Here is a 17245-nt window from a genome sequence, read left to right as displayed (position 1 = left end):
GCGGCCTGAGTGAGGCATGTCATCGACAGTTCCTGTCTCCCTGTATCTCCTCCATGTCCGAGCAACATTGCTCTTGTTCACTCCTAGGCGCCTGGACACTTCCATTGTTGAGAGTCCTTCCTGGCACAAGGTAACAATGCGAACTCGATCGAACCGCGGTATTGACCGTCTAGGCATGGTTGAACTACAGACGGTACGAGCCATGTACCTTCTTCCTGGTGGAATGACCGGAACTAATCGACCGTCGGAACCCCTCCGTCTAATAAGTGCTACCCATGTATGGTTGCGTACGTCTTTAGGCGTGTTTAGTGACATCTCTCAACAGGCTAAGGGACTGTGTCTGTGATATAATATCCTCAGTCAGGTCTATCTTCAGGGGTTCTGGGGACTGGGATGATGCAAAACATTTCTGGTGTTCGTACATACTAATTTAAAGGTGTTGTTGTGGTTGAGAGGTCAATAAATTCAGTGAATTTTTGGTAAGTTGTTTTGTTCAAAGTATATCCGCCTCACTGTACTGCATTAAGAAAATGCAGCGCTGTTCCAAGGATCAAATGACTTTCACTGATTATGGTGGGCATAAAAGTAAAAGCAACGGCCTGGTCTGTGGTCCCCATGGACGACAATAAACGTTACAGACATAAAAACTCATCTTTTGAACTCCTAGAAGGAAGATAGAGTCGCAATCGATGAAGTTCCTAGGAAAGTTGGGCAACGCACTAGTTTCTATCACATCTGTCACGCGTAAGAACCACAGCAAGAAAAACGGAGAACGGAGAGAGATGGGCTCATACCAAGTATTAGTGGCTGATGTTCTTCCCAAGTGCCATACGCGAATGGAATTAGGCAAAATAGAAAAGCTAGTGGAATGAGAAGTACGCTATTCAACACGAGATGGCTTGCAGAGAGTAAATGTAGATCCTATAGACAAGGTTATGATGTGTTGGTGTGATTTTGAATGTAACTGGCTGGTAAAACGACACCGGAACGACAATGCTCTCCACATGTAAAGTCCAGCTACATGGCATTTCCGTTTAAAGTTTCAGATAACACAACAATCACCCAAGAATGGAAAATCTGTGACTGTTAATGAAATGATCTGTCACTGTAATCTCGATTGACGCCTTTATCACAGTATCCCAGAAGTTCTTACTATTCTATTCCATGTTTACAGATGAGACAGTGTTCGGCGATAGTTGATCCAGATGTCTACTCTAGGTGGGTGTAACATTCGTGTTCTTTACACATTGTTCAATAATTCTTTTAGCCTAAGATGCAACATACGCCATTCGCATGGTATGAGCTGTACATCCGAAAACCGGCAAAAGCGGCAGATAATTTCATCAACAGGGACAATTACCTTAGCTGTTGTAAAACGTGGCATTGTCACAAATTCATTATCGATTATGGGAGCAAAATCGATAGTGGTACCATTACAGGATACTCTTTGAACCTAAATAAATTTTATTTCAAGTTAGTTACACTTTTTCTTTACACGTGAAACATACTTATGACAGCAGCAAAACATTGTTGATATCTTGCTGATTCCTTCCGAAATTATATTTAGGAATTCCCGTAAGATATCCATATTTCGTATGTTGAAATTACTTGAATACTTCATCCCATATTCTGCTACCATGTACTGAGGATATGTAGTAACTGGCCATAGTAGGATAATATTTTCCACGGGAGTCGAACTAAACTCTTGTCACACATGAGAGAAGAAAGCTGTTCTATAATATTCAGAGGAAATTGAAAGACCGTTTGGAAAAATAACATTTACTCAGCAAGTACTAGAGAACAGAAAGTGCCATGTTTTACACCTACTACTGTAATCTAAACGCGTTAGCCAAGTTAATGTTACAAAAATAAATCATATTATTAAATTCTCCGTAACTTCGGAAATATAAGAAAGTCAGAAAATTTAAGACTAGTTTTGAAATGAACATTACAATTACTTTGCGATGCGACACATTACATACAAATCCCGGATGACTTAAATTTGGAAAAAAAACATTTGTTTTATTTTGATAAAATAGCAGACACGTCTGTGGAAATAATGGACTCAAGTATTGATGCCACAGCTACATTAATACACATACAAATAAGTTTAGTTTGCAACAAAACAACTCTTAAGTAAATACTGGTATAAATTAACCTTAACCTTCAAGAACTTCAGTCCTTTTACTAAAAGCAACTTCAGGCTTGGTTTTGTGACACTACATTCCGCAGATTGGTACGCACAAGGTTGTCTTTAGATTTCAGAGACATCAAGCGATACTTCAGAGTGAGTTGATGTGTGCCAAGTTGTCAGCATACATAATCATCTCCGATGTCGTCATAAGCGTCTTCTGTAAGTTACTTACGAACTAAATACTGAACTATGAAGAGGTGTTTTGATTTATCAGTATATACATTTCTCAAAGTTACAAAAACGTGATAGTGTAATGAACGTCGGACCAGATACCATATCAATAGATGTCATTCCTTTCATCATATCCTTCTCCTTCATCTTGTTCTTCTTTTTCCTCTTCTTCTCATGGCTTTAGAACCTTGCTTGGGTGTAAGCCCGTCCAACAAGTTTTATCCAGTCTGCCCTCCCTAGCGCAGTTTTCCGTCATCCTCTGAACGGTCATCTGACATAGATGATACCGAAAACTTTATTTGTGGCTTGCTACATTGAATGAGTGGTCAGGAGTTACTTTTATCGACCTCAAACATAGTAAAAGTATGTGTACAGAACTCAGTTTATCTAAATCACGTCAGAAATAACTTAATGTACTGTCTTTGCTAAAGGTAAGTCCCTATTAAGATCTTTTACTTTCTTATGACTTTTCACGTTTTGGAATAGCGTCTCAATCGTTTTCGCAGCTCTGTGGACTGTTCAGTTGTTTCATTGCTCCGGAATAAAATGGCTACGGCAACGCTCAGCTCTTACCGTTGCATCATGGAGATCCTCATGCAACTACAGATCAGACTCTACAAGAGATGTCTGCCGCACCAATTGAGCCAAAATGACGTCTCAATCGACTGTGTGGGTGGACTAGTGTAGCATCTCGTTTGCTCGTAGCTACACGGGTGTTGGTAACGCACAGAGGTGACAAAACTCATACGATACCTCCTAACATCGCGCCGGACCTCCGTTTGGCAGGCGTAGCGACGCAACTCGACGTCGCATGGACTTAACAAGATGTCGGAGGCCCCGTGCAGAAATATCGATACATGCTGCCACAGTAGCCGTTCATAATTGCGAAAGTGCTGCCGGCGCTGGATGTTGTGCACAGACTGACCTCTCGATTATGTCCCATAAATGTTCGATGGGTAGTCGAGTCATTCACTCAAATTGTCCAGAATATTCTTCAAAACAATAGCGAGCAATTGCGGCCCGGTGACATAGCTCAATGTCATCCATAAAAATTCCATCATGGTTTGGGAATATGAAGTCCAGGAAAGACAGTAAATGGTCTCCAAGTAGACGAATATAAGCATTTCCAGTCAATGATCGGTTCAGTTGGGCCAGAGAACAGCCCACAACGTTATGGAGCCACCGACAGTTTCACAACGCTTTGTTGACAGCTTGCGTCCATGGCTTCGTTGAATCTGTGCCACACTCAAACCCTTTTATCAGCTCTTTACACATGAAATCGGTACTCGTCGGAATAGCTCATGGTTTCCCAATCGTCTCAGGTCGTCGTGCTGTTAGCAAAGGCACTCCCGTCAGCTACCACAGCCAATTAACGCCAACTTTCACCACACTATCCTAATGGACACGTTCGTCGTACGTCCCACGTTGATTTCTGTGGTCATTTCACGCAATGTAGCTTATCTGTTAGCACTGAAAACTGTATGTAAGCGCCGCTGCTCTGTCATTAAGTGAAGGCTGTCGGCCACTGCGAAGTACTCGGTGAGAAGTAGTGCCTGAAAGTTGGTATTCTCGGTATATTCCTGAGACTGTGTATCTCGGAACACAGAATTCCTTAATTATTTCCGAAATGGAAAGTCCCATGCATCTAGCTCCAACTACTATTCCACGTTCAAAGTCTGTTAATTCACGTCGTGAGGCCCATAATCACGTAGCAAAATTTTCACATGAATCACCCAAGTACAAATGATAGCTCTACCAATTCATTGTCTTTTGTATCTTGTTTACGCTACGCTACCGCTATCCTACGACTTTAGTCAGCCCAGTGTATTTCTACCAGGGCGAGCGATTGCCGATTGGCTGAAGCAGTTATCCACTGCAGCGTACGGGTGTACACAGGGTTGTGTCGGTTAAGCTCAATAGGTGGTTCGTCTTTTCTACAAATACCTGAAGGACACGCTTGTACATGAAGAGAAATTGAAGAACGGCTATTATGATGTGTACAGATGCTGGGCACTGTACTTACATTGCGATCATGTGGACTGTATTGTGTAATTCTAAATATTGCTACAGCAAAGCTGTGCAAACTATGTTGTTCCAACATTTTGTTTTACATAAATTTTAATTAAACAAATGTACAAACCTCTCCCTGCCCTCTCTGCGCAGCAAGTACGAGCGCCGTGTGATCCGATTTGTCCTTTTTTTCGATTTTGGCTCCAGCTTCCAGCAAGATACGCGCACCCTCTACATAGAATTCTTCTGCTGCGAGGTGCAGAGCTGTCGAGCCCTGTTTGTCTTTGGTCGACACCTTGTGGCCAGCGGCGATCAGCGCTCTGATTACCTAGAAACGAATAATGAACAGAAACATGTTAACAGTATCATACTTGTTGTAGAACTTACAAGCGTACAATATCCTCATATCGGCAATGACTGAAATACAGACTCATGCTGGCAATGACTGAAATATGAGCGATAACTAACAAGCTAAGCGTTGATATAGTCTGTTTGATGGTAACAGTTTCTGGCCACGATTAAGCAATGACTTGTCGTTACAAATAGAACATTCACTGTGACTAAGATGGCACAGTCGTGTGTCAAGCACACGGTCGCAGCAGAAGTGAAGGACGCGCAGGCAAAGTGGTTTGTAGTAAGCATATACATGCAGCATTCTCACTCCACCGCATATTATGTAGATAAACTCAAAGCGTTCGCTATATACGGGCCAGGTGCGTGTCTCCTCGTGGCACCAGACGTGAATGCAAAATCCACTGTGTGGCACAGTAGGCATACTAGCAAGGTGAGATACGAGAGTATGAAATACAGGGATTGGGCTTCCTTCTTTTAAATACAGGTAGCCACCCGAGTACATTGAGAGACGAGTGGGTGTAGACACTAACATAGATGCCACTTTAGAAAATCGCATGGCAGCAGCTAAGGTTAATAGCTGGCAAGTGCTCCTGTACCTTACATCTAGTGATCATAATGCAATTGTCATCGAATGGGGAATAGACAATAACACAGGGAGCCAAGCAGAGGAAACCAGAACTGGGAGAGACATCAGGAAAATGGCTGGGGGTGGCTTAGTCACCTACTTTGTAGCATTTCCAATCGAGCCGCTTCCGGTACATATAGACATGGGTGGGCAGCTCCTAACTGTACTCTTGCAAAGAGCACAGTACATTATATTCCTAAAGGTAAATAGTCAAGTCACAGTCCCTTGGAGCCCAGAACTGTCCACGCATAAGCGAAGGGTAAGATAGAGAAGAACAGCTTATCAATGTCCTCTAGGGCAACCAGAGGGCTTTGCTAGGTTCCATGAATACGGGTCAATTAAGATGCGCTACAGAACATTGCTGCGGGAAACTAAAAGCATACACTGGGAGAAATTTCTACAAAGGCTACTGCTAAAATTTATTGACGGGAAAGGTTAAGGGACGTACAATCATTTCCACAACTCGTACGGAGGATGGCTCAGTGACGGATGGATGGAGGGAATCAGCTCAATATCTGCAAACAGCCCTAATTTCTGGTGATAATCGACACAGATACTGAAATACATGTAGAGCTTACAAATGAACAAGATAATGAATACGACAATCACGTGCCGGTGACACCTTTCGCTCAAGAAGAAGCTACTGTCGCAGTTTTCAAGCTCAAAACTGGGAAAGCACCTGGCCTGGATGGCGTCTACCCAGAGGTCGTGCGGATGGTAAGTCCACTGATTGTTCCACATTTGACAGCATTACTAAGGGAGGCATTGCGTATAGGTAGGATCCCGGTGATTTGGAAAACAGCTATGGCAGTACTAACTAAAAAGGGAAAGGACAAAGACCCGAAATCACCTAGAAACTATAGACCTATCTGATTATTGAACTTGACCAAAGTTCTGGAACGTCTGTTCCATGATCGGCTGCAGGCGTACTGAGATCTCTATGGTCTAAACCTGTGTCAGCATGGACTCAGAAAGGGAAGTCTATAGATGATGCGTTAATAGATGTCTTCAGATTATAGAAAATTTGACTACGAAGTACGCAGTCGCGCTCATGATTAACATCGCAGGCGCAGGGGACAATCTTCGGTAGCCTGCGATGTTCGCACGCCTTAGAGATCTCAGGGTCCCCAAATGTCTGTATAAGTGCTTTGTAGATTATTGCGGTGGACGTAGAGTCCGGTCGCTTGCGAGGCAGAGCAAGGTAATCAAAAAGATTACCAGGGCTGTCCTCAAGTGGTCCACTGTTGTGGGATCTTTTGTTACATCTGTTAGACAGGGCAGATAGTACTGAAGGTGTTGTCGCATATGCAGATAACGTCCTAGTTGTAGTGTCTGCAGACTCTATGGCGAGACTTGAGGAAAAGGTGACTGATGCGCTTGCTCAGATGCATCATTGGTGCAAGAGCAACAGACTGACTATAGCTGTTTATAAAATGATATACATATTTCTGAAGGGAAGATTTTGCCTTGGCACAAATCCTTCTCTTAAGCTTGTCGGAGTACTTGTAAAACATAGCACCGCTTGTAGATATTTAGACATTCTTCTAGACGAGAAAAGAAACTTTATAGAACATGTAAAATCTATTGCTCAAAAAATGGCTAAAATTATGCATATGAGTGCTTGTGTTGGCACTGATAACTATAAATTCCGCTTGGGTGAGGTGTGGTCACATCACGAAACTGTTTCCAATAACATTGTGGGCTTCGCTGCCCTTTTCTGGGCAGCCACAGGAGCGTAGTTCTGAGGCATACCGGTGCCTTTCGCATTACACCTGTAGAGTGTTTACTGGTAATCCTCGTGATATGTCCAATGGATATCGTGGTACGTTACAAAGTAGCGCTGTAATGGATGCGATGTAAGCAATATAATCTTGTGTACGAGATCACAGAAATGTATATGTCTGATAAAAGACATTTACGAGCCAGGAGTTAAGTGAATAGCAGTCTGATTGGGACAAAAGGAACACTACAAGGCATGTTTACATCATATTCCCAAGCATCAAGAACAGGCTCAAACTGCGCAAAATTGTCCCTGCTCCATGTTTTGTGAACCTATTAACACGTCAAAGTCCAGAACCTAAACAGGTGGATCGAGTGGGACGTAATAACAACCAATCAGTGAATGTGGAGAAGATTCTGTCGTTCTCAGATGCTCTTTCCCAGGTAGAGAGAGAGACTGCAGACAATTAGACTGTGATGTGGGAACAATTGTAGGTGACTAGAATTTGTGGACTAAAGTCAATATGATAGCAAATCGGATATCTAAAAGACAACTGCTTAACTTCCAGTCTATATCATCAAGTGGACACTCTGAGTATTAAAATGATGTCAACAGCTCACAAAAGCGTTTTCTCAATTATAGATAATCATAGGCACATATACATTTGATTACGAGAAACTTTAAACATATTGAAGAAGAAAAAGAAAAAAGGAAGTACAAGGAAAAGAGAGGATGCTATAATTACCCACATGGGTATGACTAGACTCGTAGATTACCGAGGCACACGAACATCAGTGTGGGTGATGCAGATTAGTGCAGCAACCACAGGTTTATACTCAAAATATTTCTAAATTTGCTTCACATTGACTCGTATACTAATGCTGTTGCAGTTTTAATTATTATGTAAGTTGATTTAATTTTTGAAGAAAATTTCGAAGCCAAGATCGCATTCAGTATTATTTATTCCCGCTGTCCGATTTCAACAGTCTGAACAGTCATTTTCTGATCTTTAAGAATCGTCCTGGTCCATTATGACTATGTCCCACACACCATATTGACATTATAGCGGATATCATGTAGCACGTTCAACACAGGTTTGTTAAACATAAAAATAAAAACCGATTTGTCACAAACAACAGATTTTTTTGCTTGTGACAAATCGGTTTTTATGTTTTTGTTTAACAAACCTGTGTGGGATGTGCTACATAATATCCGCTACAATGTCAACATGGTATGTGTGATACACTCATAATAGACGAGGATGTATAACAAAAAGATGCGAACCTTGTTATTAAATTTTCTTCAAAGCAGTTACAGATCTCTCCTTCCTATTTCAAATTCCGAGGAATTTCAATCGATATAATCTTAATTTAAACTGCTTCTTTTAATAATAATTCATTGCAGCGTTAATATTTGATCTTGAAAAATTCTGTTTGTGAATCTGTTGGTTGTACCGGTTGGTCTGATAAAGTCAAATCTGCATATGTGTCACACTATTCATTCATGTTATCAACAAATGTGTGAATAGTTTCCTGGTAACCCAAACCCAATCAGCTTATTCCACCTTTCCGTTCTGAGGACTCAATTACCCATAGCAAACTGTAGTAGAGTGTACTACATTGACTGAGTAATGTTGGATATATTCTGGATTAAGATAGTTTTCAGCGTTGTTTCTTCTAGATAGATTTTTTTTTTTTCAGAGCACCTTGTGATGCAATGCATCCACCTTCCCTGAGAAAGGAACAGATAACATCTCGGTTACAGAGGAGAAGAGTATATTGCTGCGTTTCAAGGAATAAAAGAAGTTACGGAATGTGAGGGTAGTATTACTCCCAGTCAGATACTGAGAAAGCAGGCCAATTTTAACCATTACATTGGTAGTATGAGTGGTCTATTTGTTGTACACGAGAAACAGGAACAATGTTTAGAAACTTAGTGTAACATTGTTAACGAATGGTTCCAGAACCGTAATAGAATAGCGAATGAGTTTGGCAGTGAACTTAAACAGAAAGATCGTAATAGTGAGGCTGGATGGAGGGTCCTTGATACTCTATTTACAAAGTTGACAACCGGTTACAGAATTTTCAGAATGGGTGTTTTCGTTTATCTATCAATGTAGTTGACCATGTGGTTGAAATTTAGTATTTTACGGATGAGTTTCAGAATATATAGCTGTCCATTAAAATTAATAATTTAGAAGAGTTCATATTCTCGTAAACTTCAAAGATGATTTACCTGGAAAGGAATAGCAGCTCATACTAAAAGAAAACAGCTGGCAATAATTTCGGCTTAGAGTTCACAGAATAATTCCCGCAAGAACTCTACAAGAGTTAATCCTTTGGCAATATGATACTGATCAGGTGATTTGCAAATCATAAATTGATCTGTTGCTTTAATGATAAAAATGTGTTTGAGTGATGCTAAATGTTATTATTTTTACAAAATGGAAAATTTAATCTTCTCAATAATCTCCAAATTGTGAGCTACACTCTTAACGTTTATATGTGAATTATCGAATTTACGCATGGCACTTTTGTTGACTATGCCTGTGGTCGCTTTTAGAACTCAAATTAATAAGCAGATAATCTAATTTAACAAAACTGAACCTTGAATTGCTGGTGTACCCATATACCACCAAAGTAGAATAAAAACAGTTAGTAGTTGAGGGAGTATAAATGAGAACGGTGGCGTATTTAAGTTTACAAAATAATCACAAGTTATATTAATCCTTTTGTAGCTACAACTAGCTGACTAAACTTACACAGAAATGGTAATCACAAATCAGAAAAGGAATGGTGTTTGATTGGCAAAGCATACACTCGGATGGAAGCTACACAAATTCTTCCCTGAATTAATCCCTTTTACAAAGCAATCTGACTTTGTTTACATGCATCCACTCTGAGGCCCAACTCCATTCAAATTGAATCAATTATGACCAAGTATACCACAAACTATGGTTCAGCTGGGAACAGGGAGCCGGGAATATCATTCGACAGCCCTACGCTTGCGCAGCAGTTAATATGGTTCAAATGACACTGAGCACTATGGGACTTACCTTCTGAGGTCATCAGACCCCTAGAACTCAGAACTACTTAAACCTAACTAACTTAAGGACATCACACACATCCATGCCCGAAGCAGGATTCGAACCTGCGACTGTAGCGGTCACGCGGTTCCAGACTGTAGGACCTAGAACCGCTCGGCCACTCTGGCCGGCTGTGCAGCAGTACTTTACACATTCACGTTGATTCAGGCAGCAGCTAAAAACGGCGCCCCGTGGGCGAGGAGCGGTGCACTGTGGCAGCTGTAATGTTCTGATACATCCACGAAAATTGCAAACTACGCGGTCTGGTGTTCTGATTATCAGAAAGTGGGAAACTTCCCTATCAGAGCCCTGAAATTCTGGCAAATTTCATTGTGAGTTGCCCCCGTTATCTGTTCTACCCAGATAAAATTCATTCACAGGCACAATAGTTCGTACTGAAATTGTCTAACGTCTGACCGCCAACTCAGGACGAATAAGTTCACCCTGATGACACACGATATGTCTAAGCTGATATGCAGTTCCACTGTTGGCACAGTCGCACACTGCCATTGGCTCTTAGTCCACCACATCATATATACCACAAGTGTCACCCATTGGGGAAAGAGCTGAAGCTCTCCACAAAGGAGGACCAGAAGACGAAGAAGGCTAACAAGGGAACCTCCCCATCGCTCCCCCCTCGATTGATGTGTGTTCAGTTTTTCAAGGCCTATCCACTGTGCCAACTTATAACTAAATCTGAGGGGGGTGCGATGGGGAGGTTCCCTTGTAAGAATCACAACTAATTTCCACCAAGCCTCGTTATGGGAACCGAATTAGCAAAAATGAAACCACTCCCACGTTTCCCAAACGAACTATCCCCTACTCACTGAATCTCCCGTCTTGACTGTTCTGTTGGACTGGCAGCCAATCGAAACACTGTATCAGGGTTCCAAAGCTGGGGGAGCAAAAATCAACTTTGCACATGCTGAGAGGAGCCAATCAGTGACTCCAAACCTCTCTTGTCTGAAAAAAGAAGATTTTAGACTAGGGAGGCATCGTTCTCACGCTAAATAGGTTCATTATTTGGCAAAAAACGTCTACCTACACAAGACCACCCTCATTTATGAGAGCATTTAATCTTTCCAGGCCAGCCGTTTCCAGTTTCTGCCTTCCCAGGCAGTCATGTCCATGAAATATATGTTTTTCTGTTCACTAAAACAACATGGCGATTTCCTGAAGTCAGGAGGATTACAGTCCTGCTTCCACTAAACATCTGCACTAGCCACTCTGTCTGTATCATCCCAGCTTACAACATGAGAATGCATAGAGTTTTATGACCTGCCCACCATTTACACAAAGGCTCAGTTTACAGCAGTTTCTCTTAAATGTCTTCCTCCATCCACTTTCCACCAACTGGCAGCTTCACTATGGGATGCCGCCTGCCCCAGGTAAAATGTTTTACAAACAGGTGCCCTTCTCTCTGACTCTAAGAAGAAGGGTGAGAGGGCATTGGCCGGAAGCCCCTCTGCAGGTAAAATGCACTGAGTGCAGCTTCCCAGAATCACTCGAACAACGAGGTTGCTAAAATCAGCATTTATGATCCCCAATCCATCTCTCTCTCTCTCTCTCTCTCTCTCTCTCTCTCTCTCTCTCTCTGTTTCCCGTTGCCTTCACTATGGCCAATGGGGAACAACTCTATCGGTTACACATGCAGTTATACGAACATTCTGTCCAAAATTTCCTCATGTAAAAAGTCATTAACCACTGCACTACTGGCAAACACAGTCATCATGACTTAAAGTATGAACATGACAATGTTGTTAAAATGAGAGAGTGCCATGCCCCTCTCAATTATACACCGAGAGGAGGAGTGTACCGTGTATAATGCTTGTCATTTCCTTTCCCATTCCACTCGCAAACAGAATGAGGGACGAACGATTATATGCCTTACCTTCATGTCTCTTACACAAAATGTACGCTGGCGGCAGTAGAATCGATCTGCAGTCAGCTTTAAATGCTAGTTCTCTCTATTTTCTCAATACTGTTCCTTGAACGTAATGTTTCCTTCCCTCCAGGGATTACCATCTGACTTCCTAAAGCACATCCGTAATACTTTCATGTTTGATCGAACCTATTGGTAACAAACCTAGCAGCCCACCTCGGAATTGCTTCGATGTCTGGCTGTAATCTGACCTGGAGGGGATCCCAAACATTCGATCTGTGCTCTAGAATGAGTTGCACTAGCGTTCTGTGCGCATTCTCCTGTAGATGACCCACACATTCCTAAAATTCCCCCAATAAACCGAAGCTAAGCATTTACCTTCCCTACAACAAATATTAAAAGATCCTGCCATTTCACATCGCTTTCTAACGCTAAGCCTAGATATTTACTGTGTCAAGCAGCACGCTACTAATTCGAATACTATGGGACTGTTTCTCCTGCTCAGCTGCCTTTATACATTCTAGATTTCATTCAGCTTATAAACCTGAAATTTTCCTTATCTCATCTCGTATCTTTCAGTAATTGGTCAACGACACCTCCTTCCCATACCCAATAGCATCATCAGCAAACCGCAGCAAATTGCTGCTCATCCTGTGTAGTGTTTCGGGATATTTGTAAACATCCCAATACACCACTGGAAAGCCGTCGACAACAGATGCTAGTCAGTAAATTGAATAAGGATTAATGTAGTGGGAAAGGGAATCTGTGTGTTTTCCTTTCTTGTGCCCAGGGAATGTGGACCAGTGGTGGAGCCGGCGAGAAGGGTACCAGCAAAAATGGTGTTACAAAAACAGATCGTCCGGGACTCATTTGTGGCATGGTGCATAAAGTGCCAGAATCCGAGAGCCATGCAGTAAACGACACGCCAACAAGTGCGTAATGTACAACTGAAGAGTGGTAGTTGCTTTTCTGGTTTTTCTCTCAGGTCCTACATTATGCATGTACGGACATTTGAATGTACTCATGAGAGTGATATTACCGTAGCAATTGTTAGTTGTGTTGTGAAAAGTAATAATGAAAATGTTGGGCAAAATATAGAGGGAGGTGGTACGGAATGATCCGGACCACCAGGAGGACAAAGGTAATACTACTTTCATCTGGTGGTGTATCGGGGTCGGCAAAACATTGCCCTTTTAATCTGCCAGGGACGCAACTTCGCGCCTGTACTGGCATACGACCCACCAGAAATCTTACAAATAAACAACAGCAGGAAATACACCCGACCTGCCAGTCAAGTCATTCGTTTCTACAGACAATCATGGACATCCAATCATACAACCCTCGGGTACTCCTGACAACACACTTGTCTCTTACGAACACTCGCTGTCGAGGACAACATACTGGGTTCTACAGTTTAAGAGGTCTTCGAGCCACTCGCATATCTGACGACCTACTGGGTACGCTCCTGTCACTGGAAACAGTCTGCAATGGATCACCGTGTCAAATGCTTTTCGAAGGTTTGGAATATGGAATCTACCTGTCGTCCTTAATTCAAGGTTCGTATGTGAGGAAAAGACAAGTTGAAGTTCGGACGAGCAAGGTTTTCTAAAACCGCGTTGACTGACTGTTTTTTATGCCTGAAGAGAATTTATTGTATTCGAAATGAGAATACGTTCAAGTACTACGCAGCAAATCGATGTTTATTTATCCTTGTTATATACTGAAGTCACCCGCGCTTTTTGTCAAACTCTTGGGACTTCGAGCAGGGTGAGTGATCCGCGACAAGTGTGATCTAAGTTTGAAGCATGGAACCAATGCCGTCGAGTACTCTTTGTAAATCAGACTTGGAATTTCATGTGGACCTGGCGCCTTATTTGTTTCTCAACTACTAGTTGCTTCTCTACCGCTTGGATGCCTATTGCTATGTTCTCCATACGGGAGTCTGTGTGTGGTCAAACGACGGTACGTTTCTACGTTCCGCTAGCATGAACGATTTGTGAAATGCGGAATTTATAGTTTCAGCTTTCCTTTTGCTATCGTCTTTTTCCACACCACACTGGTCAACGAGTAACTGGAAGGAAGCCTTCGATCCGCTTATCGATTTTCTCGGGATCTCGCCAAGGTGTTTTCCTAAGTATGACGGTGGTAGTTGTATGCTTAGATCGTGAATCTTTCTACAGATGCACAGATCTCTACTATCTTCTGTCTGTCGTCATTTGAGCTTTCCTTTCGAGTCACCCGTACAACGGTATCTGCTTCCTCAGAATTTTCTGAATTTTGTTATAAAACAACGTTGACTGTTTCCCATTCATAATCTACTTACTCGGCACATACTTCTCCGTAACTCCTCTAAGTTCATCATAGTGGAACTAAATAATGGCTATCCATTGTATAAGTGAGATTCTAACAACTGCTTATCTGTTCTTTCTGGTTTATAAACTTCAGTAACCACCGTCGCTGTGATTGTCATCACTAATCCCTGCCTCTATATCGACACTGTCGATAAGTTGAAGCCTGTTTGGAGCTGCAAGGTCTAAAATATCTCCGTTGCGTGTAGACTGTCGAACTAGCTGCCCGAGACAGTTTCGGGCACAGGTATTGAAAAGTAGTTCAATAAACTGCCTCTCCGTGCCCTACAATGAATCCATAGACGCATCCATCAATTAATTTGAATGCCCCTATACCTCTTATATTCCAGAACGCAGTGCTCATTTGCTTCGTTTATGGCCCTGATCACTGTTCCCCAAAGGGACCCTATAACGCGCCTAACACTGGAGCCGCTGATAACTAGCGTACACTCGCCCCGTGTCCCTGCTCGGATCCTGCTACCCTCCTGACGTGTCACCAAATGAGGCTGACGCCTTACACAGCTGTTCAACATGTTTACAAGAATGCAATATCATATCTCTTAAATAGAAAAGCATAGACGGAATTCAATTATTAAACTACTTAGAAAACACAGAAAAAGCTAAATGCCTAACTATGTGCCTTGCTACCGCTTAACGGGCGACAGCTGAAACCTTATTAACTACGCTGAACCAACGGTTACTAGCTCTTAAGCGCAGTTTGACGACCTTGGAACAGACAAGTAGTGAAGTTCAGGTACTAAATTATATTTTACATCGGATAATCCCTGAGAAGAGACAGGGAGCGGTATCTTATCGGATTCCCAAAAAATTGGTTTAATTAGATGAGGTAGTCCAGGAAATCTAGGGTGTGGAGTTTGCGTACTCGCATAGGAATAGACAGGTCGTCAGCGGGTGAGTTTGGGACACCAAAGGATCAGATGGGAGAGACAAGGAGCAAGACTTTAACAGAAAAGGGCACCAAGGAAACACTAACTCTTAGCGACATGAGGGAAGGGTCTCATCTACAGTTATTTGTTGGAAATGTGGCGAGCCTGGAAATACAAGAAAGATAGGGATTGCGACAATTAAAGCAAGGCCAGGGCAGGAAAAGTTAATATGTTCGATTAAGGATCACGATTGCCGTTTGTATTTACGACACTAAATAATGAAGCAGAGTGCACATTACTTAATTTAGGCAGTACGATTTCGGCAAAAGATTGTAAATGGTTTCTGAAGCATCAAGGGCTCTGTAAGTTGGAGAAGGTCACAGTTGAGACTTTGCTTGGAAGCTTGGAATTAAGATCGTGGATAATTTAGCATATAAGAATATTTTGGGTGTGGATTTTGTTGGTAAAGCGGGTCTGATTCCCGCTTGATCCGGAGACTAATCTTTTTTAAATTTAATCTAGCAGTGAAATTCCAGATTTCCGGCATAAGAATCTGCATTAACATCTAAATGGTTATCCTGCAGTTCACAGTTCAATGCCTGGCAGAGGGTTTATCGAACCACCTTTGAGCTATCACGGTACCGCTCCACTCTCGAAAAGTGCGCGGAAAACACTAACACTTAAATCTTTCCGTGCGAGCTCTCATTTTTCTTATTTTATTATGATGATCATTTCTCGCTATTTATATTGGTGCCTACAAAATATTTTCACAGTCTGGGGAGAAAGATGGTGATTGAAATTTCATGAGAAGGTCCTGCCGCAGCGAAGAAAGCCTTTGGTTTAGTAGCTGCCAAACCATTTCGTGTATCATACTCATGGCACCCTCTGTCCCCTATTTCGCGATCTGAAAAACGAACTGATCTTCTTTGAACTTCTCGATATCCTTCGTCAGTCCTATCTGATGCGGATCCCAATCCGCACGGCAATACTTCAGAAGAGGGCGGACAAACGTGGTGTAAGACCCCTTTAGTAGACCTGTTATACTTTCTAATTGTTTTGCTAATTAGTCGCAACTTTGGTTTGTTTTCCCCACAACATTATTGATGCGACAATTCCAATTTAAGTTATTCGCAATTGTAACCCCTGAGTGTTTAATCGAGGCTACAGTCTTTAGACTTGTGTAGTTTATCGTGTAACTGAAATTTAGCGGATTATTTTTAGTGCTCATTTGGATGACTTCACACTAATTTGGAGTAAAATGCCAAATTTTTCACCATATAGATATCTTAACTAAATCATTTTGCAATTAGTTTTCACTCAAAGAGAGAGAGAGAGAGAGAGAGAGAGAGAGAGAGAGAGAGAGAGAGAGAGAGAGAGGAAGCCATTAATAAACTTCTAGCCAACCAGAATGTCAAACATTGTGCCAGGTCTTTGGGCAATGACAATAGTTTTAGGAAGTTCATAAGAGGTTTTGTAGACGATTTTCATGAAAAACGATGTCAGTTGCTTTGGGTACCTTCACAAGAAGCATCAGTTTTGGCGTGAAGCCAGCATTTATATCAGCACTGGTATTAGCCCTACTTCATTCCAACACGGGATTCGTGATTCAGATGGATGTTTCTGTCGTAGGGATAGGAGTGATTTTTTTGCAGGGGCAAGAAGACGGCAGCAAGATAGCTTTCTATGTCTTGAGGGCATTAAACGAAGTAGAAAGCATGTTTTCAGTTAATGAATCGGAACTGTTGGCAGTTTTGTTTGCCATGGCCAAGTTTAGGTGTTACCTGGAACATGGAAAGTTCATCCTGGAGACCGACATACAACCGCTCATATAGGAGCTATTCAGACCACGGAAAACTGGTCATATTTCCAGGTGTGTAACAAGGATAGTAACCTTTAACTTCGAGGTAAATAACATTAGAGGTTCAGAGAATGTGGTCGAAGTTGGGTTGAGCCATATGTTTGACTGTAG

General features: G+C 42.0%; 1 protein-coding gene across 1 annotated transcript in view; it reads right to left on the bottom strand.

The window, feature by feature from the left end:
* LOC124788821 (serine/threonine-protein phosphatase 6 regulatory ankyrin repeat subunit B-like) overlaps positions 1–17245 on the bottom strand; it is a 187669-nt gene that overhangs the window by 120277 nt on the left and 50147 nt on the right. The window contains exon 3 of the mRNA XM_047256102.1: positions 4506–4703. Coding sequence (XP_047112058.1) covers positions 4506–4703 — 198 coding nt within the window. The remainder of the gene's footprint in view (positions 1–4505; positions 4704–17245) is intronic.

The sequence above is a fragment of the Schistocerca piceifrons genome, chromosome 3, assembly GCF_021461385.2.
Source record: "Schistocerca piceifrons isolate TAMUIC-IGC-003096 chromosome 3, iqSchPice1.1, whole genome shotgun sequence".
NCBI classification, from domain to species: domain Eukaryota; kingdom Metazoa; phylum Arthropoda; class Insecta; order Orthoptera; family Acrididae; genus Schistocerca; species Schistocerca piceifrons.
This window is presented reverse-complemented; position numbering and strand designations above follow the sequence as displayed.